We start from the raw sequence: 26,083 nt of genomic DNA on the forward strand, positions 1-26,083 counted from the left end.
ACTGGTCTATTCTCTACCAGCAGACTGGTCTAGTCTCTACCAGCAGACTGGTCTATTCTCTACCAGCAGACTGGTCTATTCTCTACCAGCAGACTGGTCTATTCTCTACCAGCAGACTGGTCTATTCTCTGTCAGCAGACTGGTCTATTCTCTGTCAGCAGACTGGTCTATTCTCTACCAGCAGACTGGTCTAGTCTCTACCAGCAGACTGGTCTAGTCTCTACCAGCAGACTGGTCTAGTCTCTACCAGCAGACTGGTCTATTCTCTACCAGCAGACTGGTCTATTCTCTACCAGCAGACTGGTCTAGTCTCTACCAGCAGACTGGTCTATTCTCTACCAGCAGACTGGTCTATTCTCTACCAGCAGACTGGTCTATTCTCTACCAGCAGACTGGTCTATTCTCTACCAGCAGACTGGTCTAGTCTCTACCAGCAGACTGGTCTAGTCTCTACCAGCAGACTGGTCTAGTCTCTACCAGCAGACTGGTCTAGTCTCTACCAGCAGACTGGTCTATTCTCTACCAGCAGACTGGTCTATTCTCTACCAGCAGACTGGTCTATTCTCTACCAGCAGACTGGCCTATTCCCTACCAGCAGACTGGCCTATTCTCTACCAGCAGACTGGTCTATTCTCTACCAGCAGACTGGTCTATTCTCTACCAGCAGACTGGTCTATTCTCTACCAGCAGACTGGTCTATTCTCTACCAGCAGACTGGTCTATTCTCTACCAGCAGACTGGTCTATTCTCTACCAGCAGACTGGTCTAGTCTCTACCAGCAGACTGGTCTATTCTCTGTCAGCAGACTGGTCTATTCTCTACCAGCAGACTGGTCTATTCTCTACCAGCAGACTGGTCTATTCTCTACCAGCAGACTGGTCTATTCTCTACCAGCAGACTGGTCTATTCTCTACCAGCAGACAGGTCTAGTCTCTACCAGCAGACTGGTCTATTCTCTACCAGCAGACTGGTCTATTCTCTACCAGCAGACAGGTCTATTCTCTACCAGCAGACTGGTCTATTCTCCACCAGCAGACTGGTCTATTCTCCACCAGCAGACTGGTCTATTCTCCACCAGCAGACTGGTCTATTCTCTACCAGCAGACTGGTCTATTCTCTACCAGCAGACTGGTCTATTCTCTACCAGCAGACTGGTCTAGTCTCTACCAGCAGACTGGTCTAGTCTCTACCAGCAGACTGGTCTAGTCTCTACCAGCAGACTGGTCTATTCTCTACCAGCAGACTGGTCTATTCTCTACCAGCAGACTGGTCTATTCTCTACCAGCAGACTGGTCTATTCTCTACCAGCAGACTGGTCTAGTCTCTACCAGCAGACTGGTCTAGTCTCTACCAGCAGACTGGTCTAGTCTCTACCAGCAGACTGGTCTATTCTCTACCAGCAGACTGGTCTATTCTATACCAGCAGACTGGTCTAGTCTCTACCAGCAGACTGGTCTATTCTCTACCAGCAGACTGGTCTATTCTCTACCAGCAGACTGGTCTATTCTCTACCAGCAGACTGGTCTATTCTCTACCAGCAGACTGGTCTATTCTCTACCAGCAGACTGGTCTAGTCTCTACCAGCAGACTGGTCTATTCTCTACCAGCAGACTGGTCTATTCTCTACCAGCAGACTGGTCTATTCTCTACCAGCAGACTGGTCTATTCTCTACCAGCAGACTGGTCTATTCTCTACCAGCAGACTGGTCTATTCTCTACCAGCAGACTGGTCTATTCTCTACCAGCAGACTGGTCTATTCTCTACCAGCAGACTGGTCTAGTCTCTACCAGCAGACTGGTCTATTCTCTACCAGCAGACTGGTCTATTCTCTACCAGCAGACTGGTCTATTCTCTACCAGCAGACTGGTCTATTCTCTGTCAGCAGACTGGTCTATTCTCTGTCAGCAGACTGGTCTATTCTCTACCAGCAGACTGGTCTAGTCTCTACCAGCAGACTGGTCTAGTCTCTACCAGCAGACTGGTCTAGTCTCTACCAGCAGACTGGTCTATTCTCTACCAGCAGACTGGTCTATTCTCTACCAGCAGACTGGTCTAGTCTCTACCAGCAGACTGGTCTATTCTCTACCAGCAGACTGGTCTATTCTCTACCAGCAGACTGGTCTATTCTCTACCAGCAGACTGGTCTATTCTCTACCAGCAGACTGGTCTAGTCTCTACCAGCAGACTGGTCTAGTCTCTACCAGCAGACTGGTCTAGTCTCTACCAGCAGACTGGTCTAGTCTCTACCAGCAGACTGGTCTATTCTCTACCAGCAGACTGGTCTATTCTCTACCAGCAGACTGGTCTATTCTCTACCAGCAGACTGGCCTATTCCCTACCAGCAGACTGGCCTATTCTCTACCAGCAGACTGGTCTATTCTCTACCAGCAGACTGGTCTATTCTCTACCAGCAGACTGGTCTATTCTCTACCAGCAGACTGGTCTATTCTCTACCAGCAGACTGGTCTATTCTCTACCAGCAGACTGGTCTATTCTCTACCAGCAGACTGGTCTATACTCTACCAGCAGACAAGTCTATACTCTACCAGCAGACTGGTCTATTCTCTGTCAGCAGACTGGTCTATTCTCTACCAGCAGACTGGTCTATTCTCTACCAGCAGACTGGTCTATACTCTACCAGCAGACAGGTCTATACTCTACCAGCAGACAAGTCTATACTCTACCAGCAGACAGGTCTATTCTCTGTCAGCAGACTGGTCTATTCTCTACCAGCAGACTGGTCTATTCTCTACCAGCAGACTGGTCTATTCTCTACCAGCAGACTGGTCTATTCTCTACCAGCAGACTGGTCTATTCTCTGTCAGCAGACTGGTCTATTCTCTGTCAGCAGACTGGTCTATTCTCTACCAGCAGACTGGTCTATTCTCTACCAGCAGACTGGTCTATTATAGTGACTAATCGCTACAACAGGCTCCAATCCCTTTAAATTGCATTCAGAGCCAGTCAGGTTATACAGAGTGTGTTTGCGCGCAGGTCTGTGCAGGTGTGTGTGTGTGCTGGTCCTATGGTGTACCTGTTGGCGTTGTAGTCGATGCCGCCCACTGCCTTGCTGGCTTGGAGAAGGTCCAGGATGCCCACGGTGCTGGCCGTCTTCTTTTTCACCTTCGAGTTACGACCTTTCACCTCCGGCTTGACCTCTGTGTCGATGTGGAGCGACTCCTCATCTGACGAGTCAGCCTTCTGAGGAATACAATAAAATGGTATTATACACACACTGAACACACCTGGACATTACTGTAATACCCTCACACACCGGGACATTACTGTAATACCCTCACACACTGAACACACCAGGACATTACTGTAATACCCTCACACACTGAACACACCTGGACATTACTGTAATACCCTCACACACTGAACACACCGGGACATTACTGTAATACCCTCACACACTGAACACACCGGGACATTACTGTAATACCCTCACACACCGGGACATTACTGTAATACCCTCACACACTGAACACACCGGGACATTACTGTAATACCCTCACACACTGAACACACCGGGACATTACTGTAATACCCTCACACACCAGGACATTACTGTAATACCCTCACACACCGGGACATTACTGTAATACCCTCACACACTGAACACACCTGGACATTACTGTAATACCCTCACACACTGAACACACCGGGACATTACTGTAATACCCTCACACACCGGGACATTACTGTAATACCCTCACACACTTGGACATTACTTTAACACAAGAACAGGGTGGTGACAGGGATGAATGGGACAGTAGGGTGGTGACAGGGATGAATGGGGCAGTAGGGAGGTGACAGGGCAGAATGGGGCAGTAGGGTGGTGACAGGGTTGAATGAGGCAGTAGGGTGGTGACAGGGTTGAATGGGGCAGTAGGGAGGTGACAGGGTTGAATGGGGCTGTAGGGAGGTGACAGGGTTGAATGGGGCAGTAGGGAGGTGACAGGGTTGAATGGGGCAGTAGGGATATGACAGGGTTGAATGGGGCAGTAGGGAGGTGACAGGGTTGAATGGGGCAGTAAGACAGTAGGGTGGTGACAGAGTTGAATGGGACAGTAGGGAGGTGACAGGGCAGGACGGTGGTGACAGGGTTGAATGGGACAGTAGGGAGATGACAGGGTTGAATGGGACAGTAGGACAGTAGGGAGGTGACAGGGTTGAATGGGGCAGTAGGACAGTAGGGGGGTGACAGGGTTGAATGGGGCAGTAGGACAGTAGGGGGGTGACAGGGTTGAATGGGGCAGTAGGACAGTAGGGGGGTGACATGGTTGAATGGGGCAGTAGGACAGTAGGGGGGTGACAGGGTTGAATGGGGCAGTAGGACAGTAGGGGGGTGACAGGGTTGAATGGGACAGTAGGGAGGTGACAGGGTTGAATGGGACAGTAGGACAGTAGGGCGGTGACAGGGTTGAATGGGACAGTAGGGTGGTGACAGGGTTGAATGGGGTAGTAGGGAGGTGACACGGTTGAATGGGACAGTAGGGAGGTGACAGGGTTGAATGGGGCAGTAGGGAGGTGACAGGGTTGAATGGGGCAGTAGGGAGGTGACAGGGTTGAATGGGACAGTAGGGAGGTGACAGGGTTGAATGGGACAGTAGGGTGGTGACAGGGTTGAATGGGGTAGTAGGGAGGTGACAGGGTTGAATGGGGCAGTAGGGAGGTGACAGGGTTGAATGGGGCAGTAGGGAGGTGACAGGGTTGAATGGGGCAGTAGGACAGTAGGGTGGTGACAGGGTTGAATGGGACAGTAGGGTGGTGACAGGGTTGAATGGGGTAGTAGGGAGGTGACACGGTTGAATGGGACAGTAGGGAGGTGACAGGGTTGAATGGGGCAGTAGGGAGGTGACAGGGTTGAATGGGGCAGTAGGGAGGTGACAGGGTTGAATGGGACAGTAGGGAGGTGACAGGGTTGAATGGGACAGTAGGGTGGTGACAGGGTTGAATGGGGCAGTAGGGAGGTGACAGGGTTGAATGGGGCAGTAGGGCTGATCCTGCTGAGAATAGTGTAACAGGCCAAGGTCACCCCCTGCCCTCCCCTAACCTCTCAGCTATACGAGTAACCATCCCTACATCTGACCAAGCTCCGCCTCTTTCTCTCTCTGCCTGAGGTTAGAAAGTGCAGCTCAGTTTCCACCTCATTTTGTGGGCAGTGTGCACATAGCCTGTCTTCTCTTGAGAGCCATGTCTGCCTACGGCGGCCTTTCTCAATAGCAAGGCTATGCTCACTGAGTCTGTACATAGTCAAAGCTTTCCTTAAGTTTGGGTCAGTATCAGTGGTCAGGTATTCTGCCACTGTGTACTCTCTGTTTAGGGCCAAATAGCATTCTAGTTTGCTCAGTTTGCAATGTGTCAATTGATTATATGTTTGTTTTCTCATGATTTGGTTGGGTCTAATTGTGTTGCTGTCCTGGCGCTCTGTGGGGTGTGTTTGTGTTTGTGAACAGAGCCCCAGGACCAGCTTGCTTAGGGGACTCTTCTCCAGGTTCATCTCTCTGTAGGTGATGGCTTTGTTATGGAAGGTTTGGGAATCGCTTCCTTTTAGGTGGTTGTAGAATTTAACGGCTCTTTTCTGTATTTTGATAATTATTGGGTATCGGCCTAATTCTGCTCTGCATGCATTATTTGGTGTTCTACGTTGTACACGGAGGATATTTTTGCAGAATTCTGCATGCAGAGTCTCAGTTTGGTGTTTGTCCCATTTTGTGAAGTCTTGGTTGGTGAGCGGACCCCAGACCTCACAACCATAAAGGGCAATGGGCTCTATGACTGATTCAAGTATTTTTAGCCAGATCCTAATTGGTATGTCGAATTTAATGTTCCTTTTGATGGCATAGAAGGCCCTTCTAGCCTTGTCTCTCAGCTCGTTCACAGCTTTGTGGAAGTCACCTGTGGTGCTGATGTTTAGGCCGAGGTATGTATAGTTTTTTGAGTGCTCTAGGGCAACGGTGTCTAGATGGAATTTGTATTTGTGGTCCTGGCAACTGGACCTTTTTTGGAACACCATTATTTTGGTCTTACTGAGATTTACTGTCAGGGCCCAGGTCTGACAGAATCTGTGCAGAAGATCTAGGTGCTGCAGTAGGCCCTCCTTGGTTGGTGACAGAAGCACCAGATCATCAGTAGACATTTGACTTCAGATTCTAGTAGGGTGAGGCCGGGTGCAGCAGACTGTTCTAGTGCCCTGGCCAATTCGTCGATATATATGTTGAAGAGGGTGGGGCTCAAGCTGCATCCCTGTCTCACCCCACGGCCCTGTGGGAAGAAATGTGTGTTTTTTGCCAATTTTAACCGCACACTTGTTTGTGTACATGGATTTTATAATGTTGTATGTTTTTCCCCCAACACCACTTTCCATCAGCATACCCTCATGCCAAATTGAGTCAAAGGCTTTTTTGAAATCAACAAAGCATGAGAAAAAGTTGCCTTTGTTTTGGTTTGTTTGTTGGTGAACATACTGTAATTTGGTTAAAAAAATTACATTTGCTCAGTACATCGTTTTCGGTGAGGAAATGTACGAGTCTGCTGTTAATGATAATGCAGAGTATTTTCCCAAGGTTGATGTTGACGCATATTCCACGGTAGTTATTGGGGTCAAATTTGTCTCCACTTTTGTGGATTGGGTTGATCAGTCCTTGGTTCCAAATATTGGGGAAGATGCCAGAGCTGAGGATGACGTTAAAGAGTTTAAGTATAGTCAATTGGAATTTGTGTTCTGTATATTATATCATTTCATGTAGGATACCATCAACACCACAGGCCTTTTTGGGTTGGAGGGTTTTGTATTTTGTGCTGTAGTTAATTCAATGTAATTGGAGAATCCAGTGGGTTCTGGTCGTCTTTAATAGTTGATTCTAAGATTTGTATTTGATCATGTATATGTTTTTGCTGTTTATTCTTTGTTATAGAGCCAAAAAGATTGGAGAAGTGGTTTACCCATACATCTCCATTTTGGATAGATAATTCTTCGTGTTGTTGTTTGTTTAGTGTTTTCCAATTTTCACAGAAGTGGTTAGATTCTATGGATTCTTCAATTACATTCAGCTGATTTCTGATGTGCTGTTCCTTCTTTTTCCGTAGTGTATTTCTGTATTGTTTTAGTGATTCACCATAGTGAAGGCGTAGACTCTGGTTTTCCGGGTCTCTATGTTTTTGGTTGGACAGGTTTCTCAATTTCTTAGGTTTTTGCATTCTTCATCAAACCATTTGTCATTGTTGATCATTTTCTTCGGTTTTCTGTATGAATTTTTTTTATTTTAAAGGGAAGCTGAGAGGTCAAACATACTGTTTATGTTTTCTACTGCCAAGTTTACACCTTCACTATGACAGTGAAATGTTTAGTCCAGGAAGTTGTCGAAAAGGGATTGATTTTGTTGTTGCCTAATTGTTTTGTGGTAGGTTTACTCATTTTTCTCTGTTATAGATTCCTTCCATCTATAGCATTTCTTAATATTATTCAGTTCCTTTTGGCTTTGATGCCTCATGATTGAGTATTGCTGACCAACTGGCAGGTGTCTTCACTGACATTTTCAACATGTCCCTGACCGAGTCTGTAATTTCAAGCAGACCACCATAGTCCCTGTGCCCAAGAACACTAAGGTGACCTGCCTAAATGACTACCAACATGTAGCACTCACGTCTGTAGCCATGAAGTGCTTTGAAAGGCTGGTCATGGCTCACATCAACACCATTATCCCAGAAACCCTAGACCCAGCCCAAATCACATACCTCCCTAACAGATCCACAGATGATGTAATCTCTATTGCACTCCACACTGCCCTTTCCCACCTGGACAAAAGGAACACCTATGTGAGAATGCTGTTCATTGACTACAGCTCAGCGTTCAACACCATAGTGCCCTCAAAGCTCATCACTAAGCTAAGGACCCTGGGACAAAACACCTCCCTCTGCAACTGGATCCTGGACTTCCTGACGGGTCGGCCCCAGGTGGTAAGGCTAGGTAGCAACACATCTGCCACGCTGATCCTCAACACTGGAGCCCCCAGGGGTGGGTGCTCAGTCCCCTCCTGTACTCCCTGTTCACCCACGACTGCATGGCCAGGCACAACTCCAACACCATCATTTAGTTTGCAGATGACACAACAGTGGTAGGCCTGATCACCGACAACGACGAGACAGCCTATAGGGAGGAGGTCAGAGACCTGGCCGGGTGGTGCCAGGACAATGATGAGACAGCCTATAGGGAGGAGGTCAGAGACCTGGCCGGGTGGTGCCAGGACAATGATGAGACAGCCTATAGGGAGGAGGTCAGAGACCTGGCCGGGTGGTGCCAGGACAATGATGAGACAGCCTATAGGGAGGAGGTCAGAGACCTGGCCGGGTGGTGCCAGGACAATGATGAGACAGCCTATAGGGAGGAGGTCAGAGACCTGGCCGGGTGGTGCCAGGACAATGATGAGACAGCCTATAGGGAGGAGGTCAGAGACCTGGCCGGGTGGTGCCAGAATAACAGCCTATCCCTCAACGTAACCAAGACTAAGGAGATGATTGTGGACTACAGGAAAAGGAGGACCGAGCACACCCCCATTCTCATCGACTGGGCTGTAGTGGAGCAGGTTGAGAGCTTCAAGTTCCTTGGTGTCCAAATCAACAACAAACTAGAATGGTCCAAACACACCAAGACAGTCGTGAAGAGGGCATGACAAAACCTATTCCCCCTCAGGAAACTAAAAAGATTTGGCATGGGTCCTCAGATCCTCATAAGGTTCTACAGCTGCAACATCAAGAGCATCCTGATTGGTTGCATCACTGCCTGGTATGGCAAATGCTCTGCCTCTGACCGCAAGGCACTACAGAGGGTAGTGCGTACAGCCCAGTACATCACTGGGGCTAAGCTGCCTGCCATCCAGGACCTCTATACCAGACGGTGTCAGAGGAAGGCCCTAAAAATGGTCAAAGACCCCAGCCACCCTAGTCATAGACTGTTCTCTCTACTACCGCATGGCAAGCGGTACCGGAGTGCCAAGTCTAGGACAAAAAGACTTCTCAACAGTTTTTACCCCCAAGCCATAAGACTCCTGAACAGGTAATCAAATGGCTACCCGGACTATTTACATTGTGTGCATTTGGACCTTTAAAAACCTTCTGTATGTAAAATATAGTTTGCTATATCTCGGAAAATAAATCAAATGTGACTCTAGACGATGTTTGTTTCCAACATTACGGCGGTTTTCCTAAAGACATGGGAGTCCACTTCATGTTCTACTTCCTTACTTCCAAATGTGAAGATGCTGCTACCACGGCAACACTAAAACACACAGCCATATGTGATCTCTATTGCTACTTGCCTGTTTTTTTAAACCATCACATGGAATTCATTAAGGAGCTCATGGAAGGATATTCCAGAATGTTTTCCTCTGGACTGTTCTAATCTTGGAACGCCTCATTAGGTTGTTCTCTTCATGGGGACGTAGAAATAGAAATATCAGAGTGTAATTAGAGTCTGTAGTTCTGGACGTTAGCTGGCTAATAGGACAGCTGAGTTAGAACCATTAGCCTGCTTCCCAAATGGGATCCTATTCCTTATATAGTGCACTACCTTTGACTAGGCTGCTATTTGGGACTTTGTCTTGGGAATGGGATCTAGACTCTCTATGGACATAACTGACACCCACTTGACACTATTGCGCTGCCCTGACCCCAACCGTAATGAGCTCAGATATTTTCTAGCCACATGGTCCTTCCTATATTATTGGTGAGTTAAGGGGAGGAGGTGACATACCCTGGGATCAGAGGGGAGGAGGTGACATACCCTGGGAACAGAGGATGTGACATACCCTGGGAACAGAGGAGAGGAGGTGACACACCCTGGGAACAGAGGAGAGGAGGTGACATACCCTGGGAACAGAGGGGAGGAGGTGACATACCCTGGGAACAGGGGGGAGGAGGTGACATACCCTGGGAACAGGGGGGAGGAGGTGACATACCCTGGGAACAGAGGGGAGGAGGTGACATACCCTGGGAACAGAGGGGAGGAGGTGACATACCCTGGGAACAGAGGGGAGGAGGTGACATACCCTGGGAACAGAGGAGAGGAGGTGACATACCCTGGGAACAGAGGGGAGGAGGTGACATACCCTGGGAACAGAGGGGAGGAGATGACATTCCCTGGGAACAGAGGGGAGGAGGTGACATACCCTGGGAACAGAGAAGAGGAGGTGACATACCCTGGGAACAGAGGAGGTGACATACCCTGGGAACAGAGGGGAGGAGGTGACATACCCTGGGAACAGAGGGGAGGAGGTGACATACCCAGGGAAAAGAGGAGGAGGAGGTGACATACCCTGGGAACAGAGGGGAGGAGGTGGCATACCCTGGGATCAGAGGGGAGGAGGTGGCATACCCTGGGAACAGAGGGGAGGAGGTGACATACCCTGGGATCAGAGGGGAGGAGGTGACATTCCCTGGGAACAGAGGAGAGGAGTTGACATACCATGGGATCAGAGGGGAGAAGGTGTCATACCCTGGGAACAGAGGGGAGGAGGTGACATACCCTGGGAACAGGGGGGAGGAGGTGACATACCCTGGGAACAGAGGGGAGGAGGTGACATACCCTGGGAACAGGGGGGAGGAGGTGGCATACCCTGGGAACAGGGGGGAGGAGGTGACATACCCTGGGAACAGAGAAGAGGAGGTGACATACCCTGGGAACAGAGGGGAGGAGGTGACATACCCTGGGAACAGAGGGGAGGAGGTGACATACCCTGGGAACAGAGGAGGTGACATACCCTGGGAACAGAGGGGAGGAGGTGACATACCCTGGGAACAGAGGGGAGGAGGTGACATACCCTGGGAACAGAGGGGAGGAGGTGACATACCCTGGGAACAGAGGGGAGGAGGTGACATACCCTGGGATCAGAGGGGAGGAGGTCACGTTCCTTGACAGCAGAGGGGAGGAGCTTTGGCTTCTTGGATGGGTGGATTGGGTCTTTGATGTTTGACAGGACTGGAACAGGAAGAGAAGAGACAGTCAATCAACAACTAGTAAATCAGAAGAGACAGTCAATCAACAACTAGTAAATCAATCCATTTTGATATAATTCATTATTAAGTAAATACATCATTGTATCCAGTATACTTTTTCCTATCTAATCTCTGTTTCAGTATCTCTGTCTCAGTATCTCTGTCTCAGTATCTCTGTTTCTGTATCTCTGTCTCAGTATCTCTGTCTCAGTATCTCTGTCTCAGTATCTCTGTCTCAGTATCTCTGTCTCAGTATCTCTGTTTCAGTATCTCTGTTTCAGTATCTCTGTTTCAGTATCTCTGTTTCAGTATCTCTGTTTCAGTATCTCTGTCTCAGTATCTCTGTCTCAGTATCTCTGTCTCAGTATCTCTGTCTCAGTATCTCTGTCTCAGTATCTCTGTCTCAGTATCTCTGTCTCAGTATCTCTGTCTCAGTATCTCTGTCTCAGTATCTCTGTCTCAGTATCTCTGTCTCAGGAGTCAAAGGACCATTTCCTCTCCAGTAGTAGTTTGTCATCTTTATGTGTCAGTACTCACAGGACCATTTCCTCTCCAGTAGTAGTTTGTCATCTTTATGTGTCAGTACTCACAGGATAAGTCCCTCTTGACTGCGTTCTTTTTCCTCCTGATGGGGAACTCATCAATCTTCAACTCTCCTTCGTCTGACACGTACTCATACTCGTCTCTCACCGGCTTGGCCTTGTCCTCCTTTAGGTTATGTAACGAGCTGAACACACTGGAGTTGGGCTGGGGCTTCAGCTTAGAACTGGGAGAGAGAGAGAAGGGGGGGGACGGACGGACGGACACAGGACAGTAAGGAACTGGTGCAAGTTACACACCCACACAATACATGTACACAGTATACATACCCGAGTAGCTTCTTGTGTGTCAATGAGAATGAAAACTTGTCTTTGTTGCCTGATAGCGGTGTTCTCTCAAACTTGTGCTCTTCAGTTTCCATCTTCAGTAAGGAATCTGGTTTGCTGTTCTGTAATGGATATCAACAACAATGAGAACTTCATGTTATGTTTAGAGGATCTGGCAGAAGGACATACAATATATTTATAACATTGCAATGGAGAGTTGCAAAGAAAAAGCCATATCTCAGACTGGCCAATGAAAAGAAAAGATTAAGACGGGCAAAAGTACACAGACACTGGACAGAGGAACTCTGTCTAGAAGGCCAGCATCCCGGAGTCGCCTCTTCACTGTTGACGTTGAGACTGGTGTTTTGTGGATACTATTTAATGAAGCTACCAGTTGAGAACTTGTGAGGCATCTGTTTCTCAAACTAGACACTCTAATGTTTTATTATTTCTCAGAACAATAATAGACTGACAAGTTTCAGAAGAAAGTTCTTTGTTTCTGGCCATTTTGAGCCTGTAATCGAACCCACAAATGCTAATGCTCCAGATACTCAACTAGTCTAAAGAAGGCCAGTTTTATTGCTTCTTTAATCAGGACAACAGTTTTCAGCTGTGCTAACATAACTGGAAAATGGTTTTCTAATGATCATTTAGTCTTTTAAAATTATAAACTTGGATTAGCTAACACAACGTGCCATTGGAACACAGGAGTGATGGTTGCTGATAATGGGCCTCTGTACGCCTATGTAGATATTCCATTAAAAATCAGCCGTTTCCAGCTACAATAGTCATTTACAACATTAACAATGTCTACACTGTATTTCTGATCAATGTGATGTTTTTAAATGGACAAAAAAGTTGCTTTTCTTTCAAAAACAAAGACATTTCTAAGTGACCCCAAACTTATGAACGGTAGTGTCTATCTACCAGGGTCTCCAGAAGGTGTGGTCTACTGGGATAACTGATGAATATCTATCTACCAGGCCCTATAGAAGAGGTGGTCTGATCTGATCTTAGTTTCTATGACCTGGCTATATCTACCAGGTAAAGATGTGGTCTGATCTGATCTTAGTTTCTATGACCTGGAAGTATCTACCAGGTAAAGATGTGGTCTGATCTGATCTTAGTTTCTATGACCTGGCTATATCTACCAGGTAAAGATGTGGTCTGATCTGATCTTAGTTTCTATGACCTGGCTGTATCTACCAGGTAAAGATGTGGTCTGATCTGATCTGATCTATGACCTGGCTGTATCTACCAGGTGAAGATGTGGTCTGATCTGATCTTAGTTTCTATGACCTGGCTATATCTACCAGGTGAAGATGTGATCTGATCTGATCTAGCCAGTTTATCCACCAGGTGAAGATGTGGTCTGATCTGATCTATGACCTGGCTGTATCTACCAGGTGAAGATGTGATCTGATCTGATCTGTTTATCCACCAGGTGAAGATGTGGTCTGATCTGATCTTGCCTGTTTATCCACCAGGTAAAGATGTGGTCTGATCTGATCTTGCCTGTTTATCTACCAGGTAAAGATGTGGCCTGTTTATCCACCAGGTGAAGATGTGGTCTGATCTGATCTTAGTTTCTATGACCTGGCTATATCTACCAGGTAAAGATGTGGTCTGATCTGATCTGATCTATGACCTGGCTGTATCTACCAGGTAAAGATGTGGTCTGATCTGATCTTAGTTTCTATGCCCTGGCTATATCTACCAGGTAAAGATGTGGTCTGATCTGATCTAGACAGTTTATCCACCAGGTAAAGATGTGGACTGATCTGATCTTAGTTTCTATGACCTGGCTGTATCTACCAGTCCATGTGTTAGTGTTTGAGCTGCAGTTAGCTCCACTCTTTAGGAGGGACCAGGACCCTTGGAATGACTACAGACATTCCAACCGGAACACTTTGACAAGTTTCCACGAAACTAAAGCCGACTAATGTCTTCCGTTCACTCCGACTAAGCTTTCCTCCAGAACCCATCCCATGTTATCCAGCTATAATGACACAACAGCCTCCTTAGAGCAGTGGCCGCATCCCAAATGGAACCCTATACCCTATATGCTGTAGTGAACTACTTATGACCAGAGTCCTCTACACCTTATAGGGGAATAGGGTAGCATTTGGAACCCCCCCCCCACCAGCAGAACTCCCGGCAGATGTGAATGCTTATGGGTGGAATGTTGTGGATATGACATAGTTGTGAGGACCGAGACGGTTGGCTGAGCCTGGGTTCTAGAAGCTTTGAACAGTTCCAGGACTCTAATTGTGAGTAAAACCACGGTGTTAGTTTAGTTGATTACTATGATCGATAGTGTGTTAATCACTTTGCCGTTATACAACATTCATTATACAACATCTCGGCTTCTCAAGCTTTAATAGAACCCAACCATTTGTCTCTTCTTTGAAACAGCATCCAGCTTGAATTGGGTTTATTGTTACGTTTATCCATCATTATCATGTTTACTTTGGTCCATGTGTTTTTAAAGCATGCCAAGACAGCCTTGACTCAATCTATTCTGTATTTTACCTTTCATTTTCAACTCAAACTATTATATATATATAATATATATATATATATATCTTACCCAACTATTCTGTATCTAACCTAACTATTCTGTATCTAACCTAACTATACTGTATCTTACCCAACTATACTGTATCTAACCTAACTATTCTGTATCTAACCTAACTATTCTGTATCTAACCTAACTATTCTGTATCTAACCTAACTATACTGTATCTAACCTAACTATTCTGTATCTAACCTAACTATCTTAACTAGGTATGATGTATCTTAACTAGCTATGATGTATCTTAACTAGCTATGATGTATCTTAACTAGCTATGATGTATCTTAACTAGCTATGATGTATCTTAACTAACTATGCTGTATCTTAACTAGCTATGATGTATCTTAACTAGCTATGATGTGTCTTAACTAGCTATGATGTATCTTAACTAGCTATGATGTATCTTAACTAGCTATGATGTATCTTAACTAACTATGATGTATCTTAACTAGCTATGATGTGTCTTAACTAACTATGATGTATCTTAACTAACTATGATGTATATTAACTAACTATGATGTGTCTTAACTAACTATGAAGTGTCTTAACTAGCTATGATGTATCTTAACTAACTAGGATGTATCTTAACTAACTATGAAGTATCTTAACTAACTAGGATGTATCTTAACTAACTATGATGTATCTTAACTAGCTATGATGTATCTTAACTAGCTATGATGTATCTTAACTAGCTATGATGTATCTTAACTAGCTATGATGTATCTTAACTAGCTATGGTGTATCTTAACTAACTAGGATGTATCTTAACTAGCTATGATGTATCTTAACTAGCTAGGATGTATCTTAACTAGCTATGATGTATCTTAACTAGCTATGGTGTATCTTAACTAGGTATGGTGTATCTTAACTAGGTATGATGTATCTTAACTAGCTATGATGTATCTTAACTAGCTATGATGTATCTTAACTAGCTATGATGTATCTTAACTAGCTATGATGTATCTTAACTAGCTATGATGTATCTTAACAAGCTATGATGTATCTTAACTAGCTATGATGTGTCTTAACTAGTTATGATGTATCTTAACTAGCTATGATGTATCTTAACTAGCTATGATGTATCTTAACTAACTATGATGTATCTTAACTAGCTATGATGTGTCTTAACTAACTATGATGTATCTTAACTAACTATGATGTATATTAACTAACTATGATGTGTCTTAACTAACTATGAAGTGTCTTAACTAGCTATGATGTATCTTAACTAACTAGGATGTATCTTAACTAACTATGAAGTATCTTAACTAACTAGGATGTATCTTAACTAGCTAGGATGTATCTTAACTAGCTAGGATGTATCTTAACTAGCTAGGATGTATCTTAACTAGCTATGATGTATCTTAACTAGCTATGATGTATCTTAACTAGCTATGATGTATCTTAACTAGCTATGGTGTATCTTAACTAACTAGGATGTATCTTAACTAGCTATGATGTATCTTAACTAGCTAGGATGTATCTTAACTAGCTAGGATGTATCTTAACTAGCTATGATGTATCTTAACTAGCTATGGTGTATCTTAACTAGGTATGATGTATCTTAACTAGGTATGATGTATCTTAACTAGCTATGATGTATCTTAACTAGCTATGATGTATCTTAACTAGCTATGATGTATCTTAACTAGCTATGATGTATCTTAACTAGCTATGATGTATCTTAACTAGCTATGATGTATCTTAACTAACTATGCTGTATCTTAACTAGCTATGATGTATCTTAACAAGCTATGATGTATCTTAACTAGCTATGATGTGTCTTAACTAGCTATGATGTATCTTAACTAGCTATGATGTATCTTAACTAGCTATGATGTATCTTAACTAACTATGATGTATCTTAACTAGCTATGATGTGTCTTAACTAACTATGATGTATCTTAACTAACTATGATGTATATTAACTAACTATGATGTGTCTTAACTAACTATGAAGTGTCTTAACTAGCTATGATGTATCTTAACTAACTAGGATGTATCTTAACTAACTATGAAGTATCTTAACTAACTAGGATGTATCTTAACTAACTATGATGTATCTTAACTAGCTAGGATGTATCTTAACTAGCTAGGATGTATCTTAACTAGCTATGATGTATCTTAACTAGCTATGATGTATCTTAACTAGCTATGGTGTATCTTAACTAACTATGATGTATCTTAACTAGCTATGATGTATCTTAACTAGCTAGGATGTATCTTAACTAGCTATGATGTATCTTAACTAGCTATGGTGTATCTTAACTAGCTATGATGTATCTTAACTAGCTATGATGTATCTTAACTAGCTATGATGTATCTTAACTAGCTAGGATGTATCTTAACTAGCTAGGATGTATATTAACTAACTATGATGTGTCTTAACTAACTATGATGTATCTTAACTAGCTATGATGTATCTTAACTAGCTAGGATGTATCTTAACTAACTATGAAGTATCTTAACTAACTATGAAGTATCTTAACTAGCTATGATGTATCTTAACTAGCTATGATGTATCTTAACTAGCTATGATGTATCTTAACTAACTATGATGTATCTTAACTAGCTATGATGTATCTTAACTAGCTATGATGTATCTTAACTAGCTATGATGTATCTTAACTAGCTATGATGTATCTTAACTAACTAGGATGTATCTTAACTAGCTATGATGTATCTTAACTAACTAGGATGTATCTTAACTAACTAGGATGTATCTTAACTAACTAGGATGTATCTTAACTAACTAGGATGTATCTTAACTAACTAGGATGTATCTTAACTAACTAGGATGTATCTTAACTAACTAGGATGTATCTTAACTAACTATGATGTATCTTAACTAACTAGGATGTATCTAGGATGTATCTTAACTAACTATGATGTATCTTAACTAACTAGGATGTATCTTACCTAACTTAACTAGTCTGTATCTAACAACAGAACCAGAGAGATTACTGCTTCCTGTTGTATTTCCCCAAGCTGTACGGAGGGAGCTCTGGTCAACAAACAGCAGAGACCTGAGGACACCATCCAACCTGGAACTGAGTGACTAGTGTTTGGTCTGATGCTATTTTGAAAGCCAAGAAGAAAAAGCAAAATGAAAAAAGAAAAGAAAATGAAAGTACATTACAATGATATATTGTAACTGATATAATATACTGTAACTGGGGACTGAATGCTGAGTTACGGCTCCCAGGTTTGCAAAGACAGACCAGATACAAATTCAATTATCTCTAAGGTGTGAAGGAAAAGGCCTTTGGGCCAAACAAGTGTCATCAGAAGACCCCTCCTGCTGTTCACTGGCATGGTACTGATTCCACCTGGCGATCTGTCCACTGTCTGCCAAGGCCTGTCTCCTCCTGTCTGGTACAGGTACCCCCACCACACTCCCCCCTCTCTGTCCACTGTCTGCCCGGGCCTGTCTCCTCCTGTCTGGTACAGGTACCCCCACCACACTCCCCCCTCTCTGTTCACCGTCTGCCCTGGCCCGTCTCCTCCTGTCTGGTACAGGTACCCCCACCACACTCCCCCCTCTCTGTTCACCGTCTGCCCTGGCCCGTCTCCTCCTGTCTGGTACAGGTACCCCCACCACACTCCCCCCTCTCTGTTCACCGTCTGCCCTGGCCCGTCTCCTCCTGTCTGGTACAGGTACCCCCACCACACTCCCCCCTCTCTGTTCACCGTCTGCCCTGGCCCGTCTCCTCCTGTCTGGTACAGGTACCCCCACCACACTCCCCCCTCTCTGTTCACCGTCTGCCCTGGCCCGTCTCCTCCTGTCTGGTACAGGTACCCCCACCACACTCCCCCCTCTCTGTTCACCGTCTGCCCTGGCCCGTCTCCTCCTGTCTGGTACAGGTACCCCCACCACACTCCCCCCTCTCTGTCCACTGTCTGCCCTGGCCCGTCTCCTCCTGTCTGGTACAGGTACCCCCACCACACTCCCCCCTCTCTGTCCACCGTCTGCCCGGGCCTGTCTCCTCCTGTCTGGTACAGGTACCCCCACCACACTCCCCCCTCTCTGTTCACCGTCTGCCCTGGCCCGTCTCCTCCTGTCTGGTACAGGTACCCCCACCACACTCCCCCCTCTCTGTTCACCGTCTGCCCTGGCCCGTCTCCTCCTGTCTGGTACAGGTACCCCCACCACACTCCCCCCTCTCTGTTCACCGTCTGCCCTGGCCCGTCTCCTCCTGTCTGGTACAGGTACCCCCACCACACTCCCCCCTCTCTGTTCACCGTCTGCCCTGGCCCGTCTCCTCCTGTCTGGTACAGGTACCCCCACCACACTCCCCCCTCTCTGTTCACCGTCTGCCCTGGCCCGTCTCCTCCTGTCTGGTACAGGTACCCCCACCACACTCCCCCCTCTCTGTTCACCGTCTGCCCTGGCCCGTCTCCTCCTGTCTGGTACAGGCAATCTTTACCAAGGATCACCTTCAGTGCTCGGTTGTCTCCACCAAGTCTGTCCCCAAACAATTTGATTTGCTGGTTTTAAGCATTAAACTTTCAAATAGTTGACTGTTGCTAGGTGTTATTGTCCCCCATCAGCACCGGCCTGTACACTACCTGCCCTAAGCTCTCTCCTGGCCCCTTACACTAAGTCTGAATTTGTCCTGGTAGGTGACCTAAACTGGGACATGCTTAAACCACCTGACCAAGACCTAAAGCAATGGGACTCCCTAAATCTTACTCAGATTATTACCAATCCCATAAAGAACGACTCCAAACACCCAGAAAAGGCTACTCTCCTCAACGTTATCCTCACAAATAATCCTGATCGGTATCAGTCTGGTGTTCTCTGTAATGACCTTAGTGATCACTGTTTTACAGCCTGTGTTCGTAATGGCTGCTCAGTGAAACGACCTGTTCTGATTTGTCATAGAGGCTTGCTAAAAAACCTTTAATGAGCAAGCCTTCCTTCATGACCTGGCCTCTGTAAAATGGTATAGAATCAGCTTGATCCCCTTCTGACGAAGACGCTTGGACCTTCTTTATTGATATTTTCAGTGGTATAGTTAACAAACACGCCCCCATAAAGAAAATGAGAATTAAAAACAGGTTCAGCCCCTGGTTCAACTTTAAGGAGCAGGTCTCTGTTCTGTATCTAACTCAACCTGTTCTGTATCTAACTCAACCTGTTCTGTATCTAACTCAACCTGTTCTGTACCTAACTCAACCTGTTCTGTATCTAACTCAACCTGTTCTGTACCTAACTCAACCTGTTCTGTACCTAACTCAAACTGTTCTGTACCTAACTCAACCTGTTCTGTACCTGACCTAACTCAACCTGTTCTGTACCTGACCTAACTCAACCTGTTCTGTACCTGACCTAACTCAACCTGTTCTGTACCTAACTCAACCTGTTCTGTACCTAACTCAACCTGTTCTGTACCTAACTCAACCTGTTCTGTACCTAACTCAACCTGTTCTGTACCTAACTCAACCTGTTCTGTACCTAACTCAACCTGTTCTGTACCTAACTCAACCTGTTCTGTACCTAACTCAAACTGTTCTGTATCTTACCTAACTCAAACTGTTCTGTATCTTACCTAACTCAACCTGTTCTGTACCTAACTCAACCTGTTCTGTACCTAACTCAACCTGTTCTGTACCTAACTCAACCTGTTCTGTACCTAACTCAACCTGTTCTGTACCTAACTCAACCTGTTCTGTACCTAACTCAACCTGTTCTGTACCTAACTCAACCTGTTCTGTACCTAACTCAACCTGTTCTGTACCTAACTCAACCTGTTCTGTATCTAACTCAACCTGTTCTGTACCTGACCTAACTCAACCTGTTCTGTATCTAACTCAACCTGTTCTGTATCTTACCTAACTCAACCTGTTCTGTATCTAACTCAACCTGTTCTGTACCTAACTCAACCTGTTCTGTACCTAACTCAACCTGTTCTGTATCTAACTCAACCTGTTCTGTACCTAACTCAACCTGTTCTGTACCTAACTCAACCTGTTCTGTACCTAACTCAACCTGTTCTGTATCTAACTCAACCTGTTCTGTACCTAACTCAACCTGTTCTGTACCTAACTCAACCTGTTCTGTACCTAACTCAACCTGTTCTGTACCTAACTCAACCTGTTCTGTACCTGACCTAACTCAACCTGTTCTGTACCTAACTCAACCTGTTCTGTATCTAACTCAACCTGTTCTGTACCTAACTCAACCTGTTCTGTACCTAACTCAATCTGTTCTGTACCTAACTCAACCTGTTCTGTACCTAACTCAACCTGTTCTGTACCTAACTCAACCTGTTCTGTACCTAACTCAACCTGTTCTGTATCTAACTCAACCTGTTCTGTACCTAACTCAACCTGTTCTGTACCTAACTCAACCTGTTCTGTACCTAACTCAACCTGTTCTGTACCTAACTCAACCTGTTCTGTATCTAACTCAACCTGTTCTGTACCTGACCTAACTCAACCTGTTCTGTATCTAACTCAACCTGTTCTGTATCTTACCTAACTCAACCTGTTCTGTATCTAACTCAACCTGTTCTGTATCTTACCTAACTCAACCTGTTCTGTACCTAACTCAACCTGTTCTGTATCTAACTCAACCTGTTCTGTACCTAACTCAACCTGTTCTGTACCTAACTCAACCTGTTCTGTACCTAACTCAACCTGTTCTGTACCTAACTCAACCTGTTCTGTATCTAACTCAACCTGTTCTGTACTTAACTCAACCTGTTCTGTACCTAACTCAACCTGTTCTGTATCTAACTCAACCTGTTCTGTACCTAACTCAACCTGTTCTGTACCTAACTCAACCTGTTCTGTACCTAACTCAACCTGTTCTGTACTTAACTCAACCTGTTCTGTACCTAACTCAACCTGTTCTGTACCTAACTCAACCTGTTCTGTACCTAACTCAACCTGTTCTGTACCTAACTCAACCTGTTCTGTATCTGACCTAACTCAACCTGTTCTGTACCTGACCTAACTCAACCTGTTCTGTACCTAACTCAACCTGTTCTGTACCTAACTCAACCTGTTCTGTACCTGACCTAACTCAACCTGTTCTGTACCTAACTCAACCTGTTCTGTACCTAACTCAACCTGTTCTGTACCTAACTCAACCTGTTCTGTACCTAACTCAACCTGTTCTGTACCTAACTCAACCTGTTCTGTACCTAACTCAACCTGTTCTGTACCTAACTCAACCTGTTCTGTATCTAACTCAACCTGTTCTGTATCTAACTCAACCTGTTCTGTACCTAACTCAACCTGTTCTGTACCTAACTCAACCTGTTCTGTATCTAACTCAACCTGTTCTGTACCTAACTCAACCTGTTCTGTACCTAACTCAACCTGTTCTGTATCTAACTCAACCTGTTCTGTACCTAACTCAACCTGTTCTGTACCTAACTCAACCTGTTCTGTACCTAACTCAACCTGTTCTGTATCTAACTCAACCTGTTCTGTATCTAACTCAACCTGTTCTGTACCTAACTCAACCTGTTCTGTATCTAACTCAACCTGTTCTGTATCTAACTCAACCTGTTCTGTACCTAACTCAACCTGTTCTGTACCTAACTCAACCTGTTCTGTACCTAACTCAACCTGTTCTGTACCTAACTCAACCTGTTCTGTACCTAACTCAACCTGTTCTGTACCTTACCTAACTCAACCTGTTCTGTATCTAACTCAACCTGTTCTGTACCTAACTCAACCTGTTCTGTACCTAACTCAACCTGTTCTGTACCTTACCTAACTCAACCTGTTCTGTATCTAACTCAACCTGTTCTGTATCTAACTCAACCTGTTCTGTACCTAACTCAACCTGTTCTGTACCTAACTCAACCTGTTCTGTATCTAACTCAACCTGTTCTGTACCTAACTCAACCTGTTCTGTACCTAACTCAACCTGTTCTGTACCTAACTCAACCTGTTCTGTACCTAACTCAACCTGTTCTGTACCTAACTCAACCTGTTCTGTACCTAACTCAACCTGTTCTGTACCTAACTCAACCTGTTCTGTACCTAACTCAACCTGTTCTGTATCTAACTCAACCTGTTCTGTACCTAACTCAACCTGTTCTGTACCTAACTCAACCTGTTCTGTACCTAACTCAACCTGTTCTGTACCTAACTCAACCTGTTCTGTATCTAACTCAACCTGTTCTGTACCTGACCTAACTCAACCTGTTCTGTATCTAACTCAACCTGTTCTGTATCTTACCTAACTCAACCTGTTCTGTATCTAACTCAACCTGTTCTGTATCTTACCTAACTCAACCTGTTCTGTACCTAACTCAACCTGTTCTGTATCTAACTCAACCTGTTCTGTACCTAACTCAACCTGTTCTGTACCTAACTCAACCTGTTCTGTACCTAACTCAACCTGTTCTGTACCTAACTCAACCTGTTCTGTACCTAACTCAACCTGTTCTGTACCTAACTCAACCTGTTCTGTATCTAACTCAACCTGTTCTGTATCTAACTCAACCTGTTCTGTACTTAACTCAACCTGTTCTGTACCTAACTCAACCTGTTCTGTACCTAACTCAACCTGTTCTGTACCTAACTCAACCTGTTCTGTACCTAACTCAACCTGTTCTGTATCTGACCTAACTCAACCTGTTCTGTACCTGACCTAACTCAACCTGTTCTGTACCTAACTCAACCTGTTCTGTACCTAACTCAACCTGTTCTGTACCTAACTCAACCTGTTCTGTACCTAACTCAACCTGTTCTGTATCTAACTCAACCTGTTCTGTACCTAACTCAACCTGTTCTGTACCTAACTCAACCTGTTCTGTATCTAACTCAACCTGTTCTGTACCTAACTCAACCTGTTCTGTACCTAACTCAACCTGTTCTGTATCTAACTCAACCTGTTCTGTACTTAACTCAACCTGTTCTGTACCTAACTCAACCTGTTATGTACCTAACTCAACCTGTTCTGTACCTAACTCAACCTGTTCTGTACCTAACTCAACCTGTTCTGTATCTGACCTAACTCAACCTGTTCTGTACCTTACGTAACTCAACCTGTTCTGTATCTAACTCAACCTGTTCTGTACCTAACTCAACCTGTTCTGTACCTAACTCAACCTGTTCTGTACCTAACTCAACCTGTTCTGTACCTAACTCAACCTGTTCTGTACCTAACTCAACCTGTTCTGTACCTAACTCAACCTGTTCTGTACCTAACTCAACCTGTTCTGTATCTAACTCAACCTGTTCTGTACCTAACTCAACCTGTTCTGTACCTAACTCAACCTGTTCTGTATCTAACTCAAACTGTTCTGTACCTAACTCAACCTGTTCTGTACCTAACTCAACCTGTTCTGTATCTAACTCAACCTGTTCTGTACTTAACTCAACCTGTTCTGTACCTAACTCAACCTGTTCTGTACCTAACTCAACCTGTTCTGTACCTAACTCAACCTGTTCTGTACCTAACTCAACCTGTTCTGTATCTGACCTAACTCAACCTGTTCTGTACCTTACCTAACTCAACCTGTTCTGTATCTAACTCAACCTGTTCTGTACCTAACTCAACCTGTTCTGTACCTAACTCAACCTGTTCTGTACCTAACTCAACCTGTTCTGTACCTTACCTAACTCAACCTGTTCTGTACCTTACCTAACTCAACCTGTTCTGTACCTAACTCAACCTGTTCTGTACCTAACTCAACCTGTTCTGTATCTAACTCAACCTGTTCTGTATCTAACTCAACCTGTTCTGTATCTAACTCAACCTGTTCTGTACCTAACTCAACCTGTTCTGTACCTAACTCAACCTGTTCTGTACCTTACCTAACTCAACCTGTTCTGTACCTTACCTAACTCAACCTGTTCTGTATCTAACTCAACCTGTTCTGTACCTAACTCAACCTGTTCTGTACCTTACCTAACTCAACCTGTTCTGTACCTAACTCAACCTGTTCTGTATCTAACTCAACCTGTTCTGTATCTAACTCAACCTGTTCTGTATCTAACTCAACCTGTTCTGTACCTAACTCAACCTGTTCTGTACCTAACTCAACCTGTTCTGTACCTAACTCAACCTGTTCTGTACCTAACTCAACCTGTTCTGTACCTAACTCAACCTGTTCTGTATCTAACTCAACCTGTTCTGTACCTAACTCAACCTGTTCTGTACCTAACTCAACCTGTTCTGTACCTAACTCAACCTGTTCTGTATCTGACCTAACTCAACCTGTTCTGTATCTGACCTAACTCAACCTGTTCTGTATCTTACCTAACTCAACCTGTTCTGTATCTTACCTAACTCAACCTGTTCTGTATCTTACCTAACTCAACCTGTTCTGTATCTAACTCAACCTGTTCTGTATCTGACCTAACTCAACCTGTTCTGTATCTAACTCAACCTGTTCTGTACCTAACTCAACCTGTTCTGTACCTAACTCAACCTGTTCTGTACCTAACTCAACCTGTTTTGTACCTTACCTAACTCAACCTGTTCTGTACCTTACCTAACTCAACCTGTTCTGTACCTTACCTAACTCAACCTGTTCTGTACCTTACCTAACTCAACCTGTTCTGTACCTTACCTAACTCAACCTGTTCTGTATCTGACCTAACTCAACCTGTTCTGTATCTAACTCAACCTGTTCTGTACCTAACTCAACCTGTTCTGTACCTAACTCAACCTGTTCTGTATCTGACCTAACTCAACCTGTTCTGTATCTGACCTAACTCAACCTGTTCTGTACCTAACTCAACCTGTTCTGTACCTAACTCAACCTGTTCTGTATCTAACTCAACCTGTTCTGTATCTAACTCAACCTGTTCTGTACCTAACTCAACCTGTTCTGTACCTGACCTAACTCAACCTGTTCTGTATCTAACTCAACCTGTTCTGTACCTGACCTAACTCAACCTGTTCTGTACCTGACCTAACTCAACCTGTTCTGTACCTAACTCAACCTGTTCTGTATCTGACCTAACTCAACCTGTTCTGTACCTGACCTAACTCAACCTGTTCTGTATCTAACTCAACCTGTTCTGTATCTAACTCAACCTGTTCTGTACCTAACTCAACCTGTTCTGTATCTAACTCAACCTGTTCTGTATCTAACTCAACCTGTTCTGTACCTAACTCAACCTGTTCTGTATCTAACTCAACCTGTTCTGTATCTAACTCAACCTGTTCTGTATCTAACTCAACCTGTACTGTACCTAACTCAACCTGTTCTGTATCTAACTCAACCTGTTCTGTACCTAACTCAACCTGTTCTGTATCTAACTCAACCTGTTCTGTACCTGACCTAACTCAACCTGTTCTGTATCTGACCTAACTCAACCTGTTCTGTACCTGACCTAACTCAACCTGTTCTGTATCTAACTCAACCTGTTCTGTATCTAACTCAACCTGTTCTGTACCTAACTCAACCTGTTCTGTATCTAACTCAACCTGTTCTGTATCTAACTCAACCTGTTCTGTACCTAACTCAACCTGTTCTGTATCTAACTCAACCTGTTCTGTATCTAACTCAACCTGTTCTGTACCTAACTCAACCTGTTCTGTATCTAACTCAACCTGTACTGTACCTAACTCAACCTGTTCTGTATCTAACTCAACCTGTTCTGTACCTAACTCAACCTGTTCTGTATCTAACTCAACCTGTTCTGTACCTAACTCAACCTGTTCTG

The 26,083-nt window shown here is 44.4% G+C and overlaps 1 protein-coding gene across 3 annotated transcripts in view; it reads right to left on the reverse strand.

Moving 5' to 3' along the window:
• The window catches only part of LOC139536436 (lysine-specific demethylase phf2-like), a 169,642-nt gene that overhangs the window by 41,832 nt on the left and 101,727 nt on the right, over nucleotides 1-26,083 (reverse strand). For 2 of the 3 annotated variants that reach the window (XM_071336970.1, XM_071336972.1), the window contains exons 14-17: nucleotides 11,869-11,987; nucleotides 11,590-11,765; nucleotides 10,885-10,982; nucleotides 3,036-3,202 (exon numbers count right to left, since the gene is read on the reverse strand). In XM_071336970.1, coding sequence (XP_071193071.1) covers nucleotides 3,036-3,202; nucleotides 10,885-10,982; nucleotides 11,590-11,765; nucleotides 11,869-11,987 — 560 coding nt within the window. The remainder of the gene's footprint in view (nucleotides 1-3,035; nucleotides 3,203-10,884; nucleotides 10,983-11,589; nucleotides 11,766-11,868; nucleotides 11,988-26,083) is intronic. The other variant, XM_071336971.1, reaches the window with a different exon arrangement.

The sequence above is a fragment of the Salvelinus alpinus genome, chromosome 12 (assembly GCF_045679555.1).
Source record: "Salvelinus alpinus chromosome 12, SLU_Salpinus.1, whole genome shotgun sequence".
NCBI lineage: Eukaryota > Metazoa > Chordata > Actinopteri > Salmoniformes > Salmonidae > Salvelinus > Salvelinus alpinus.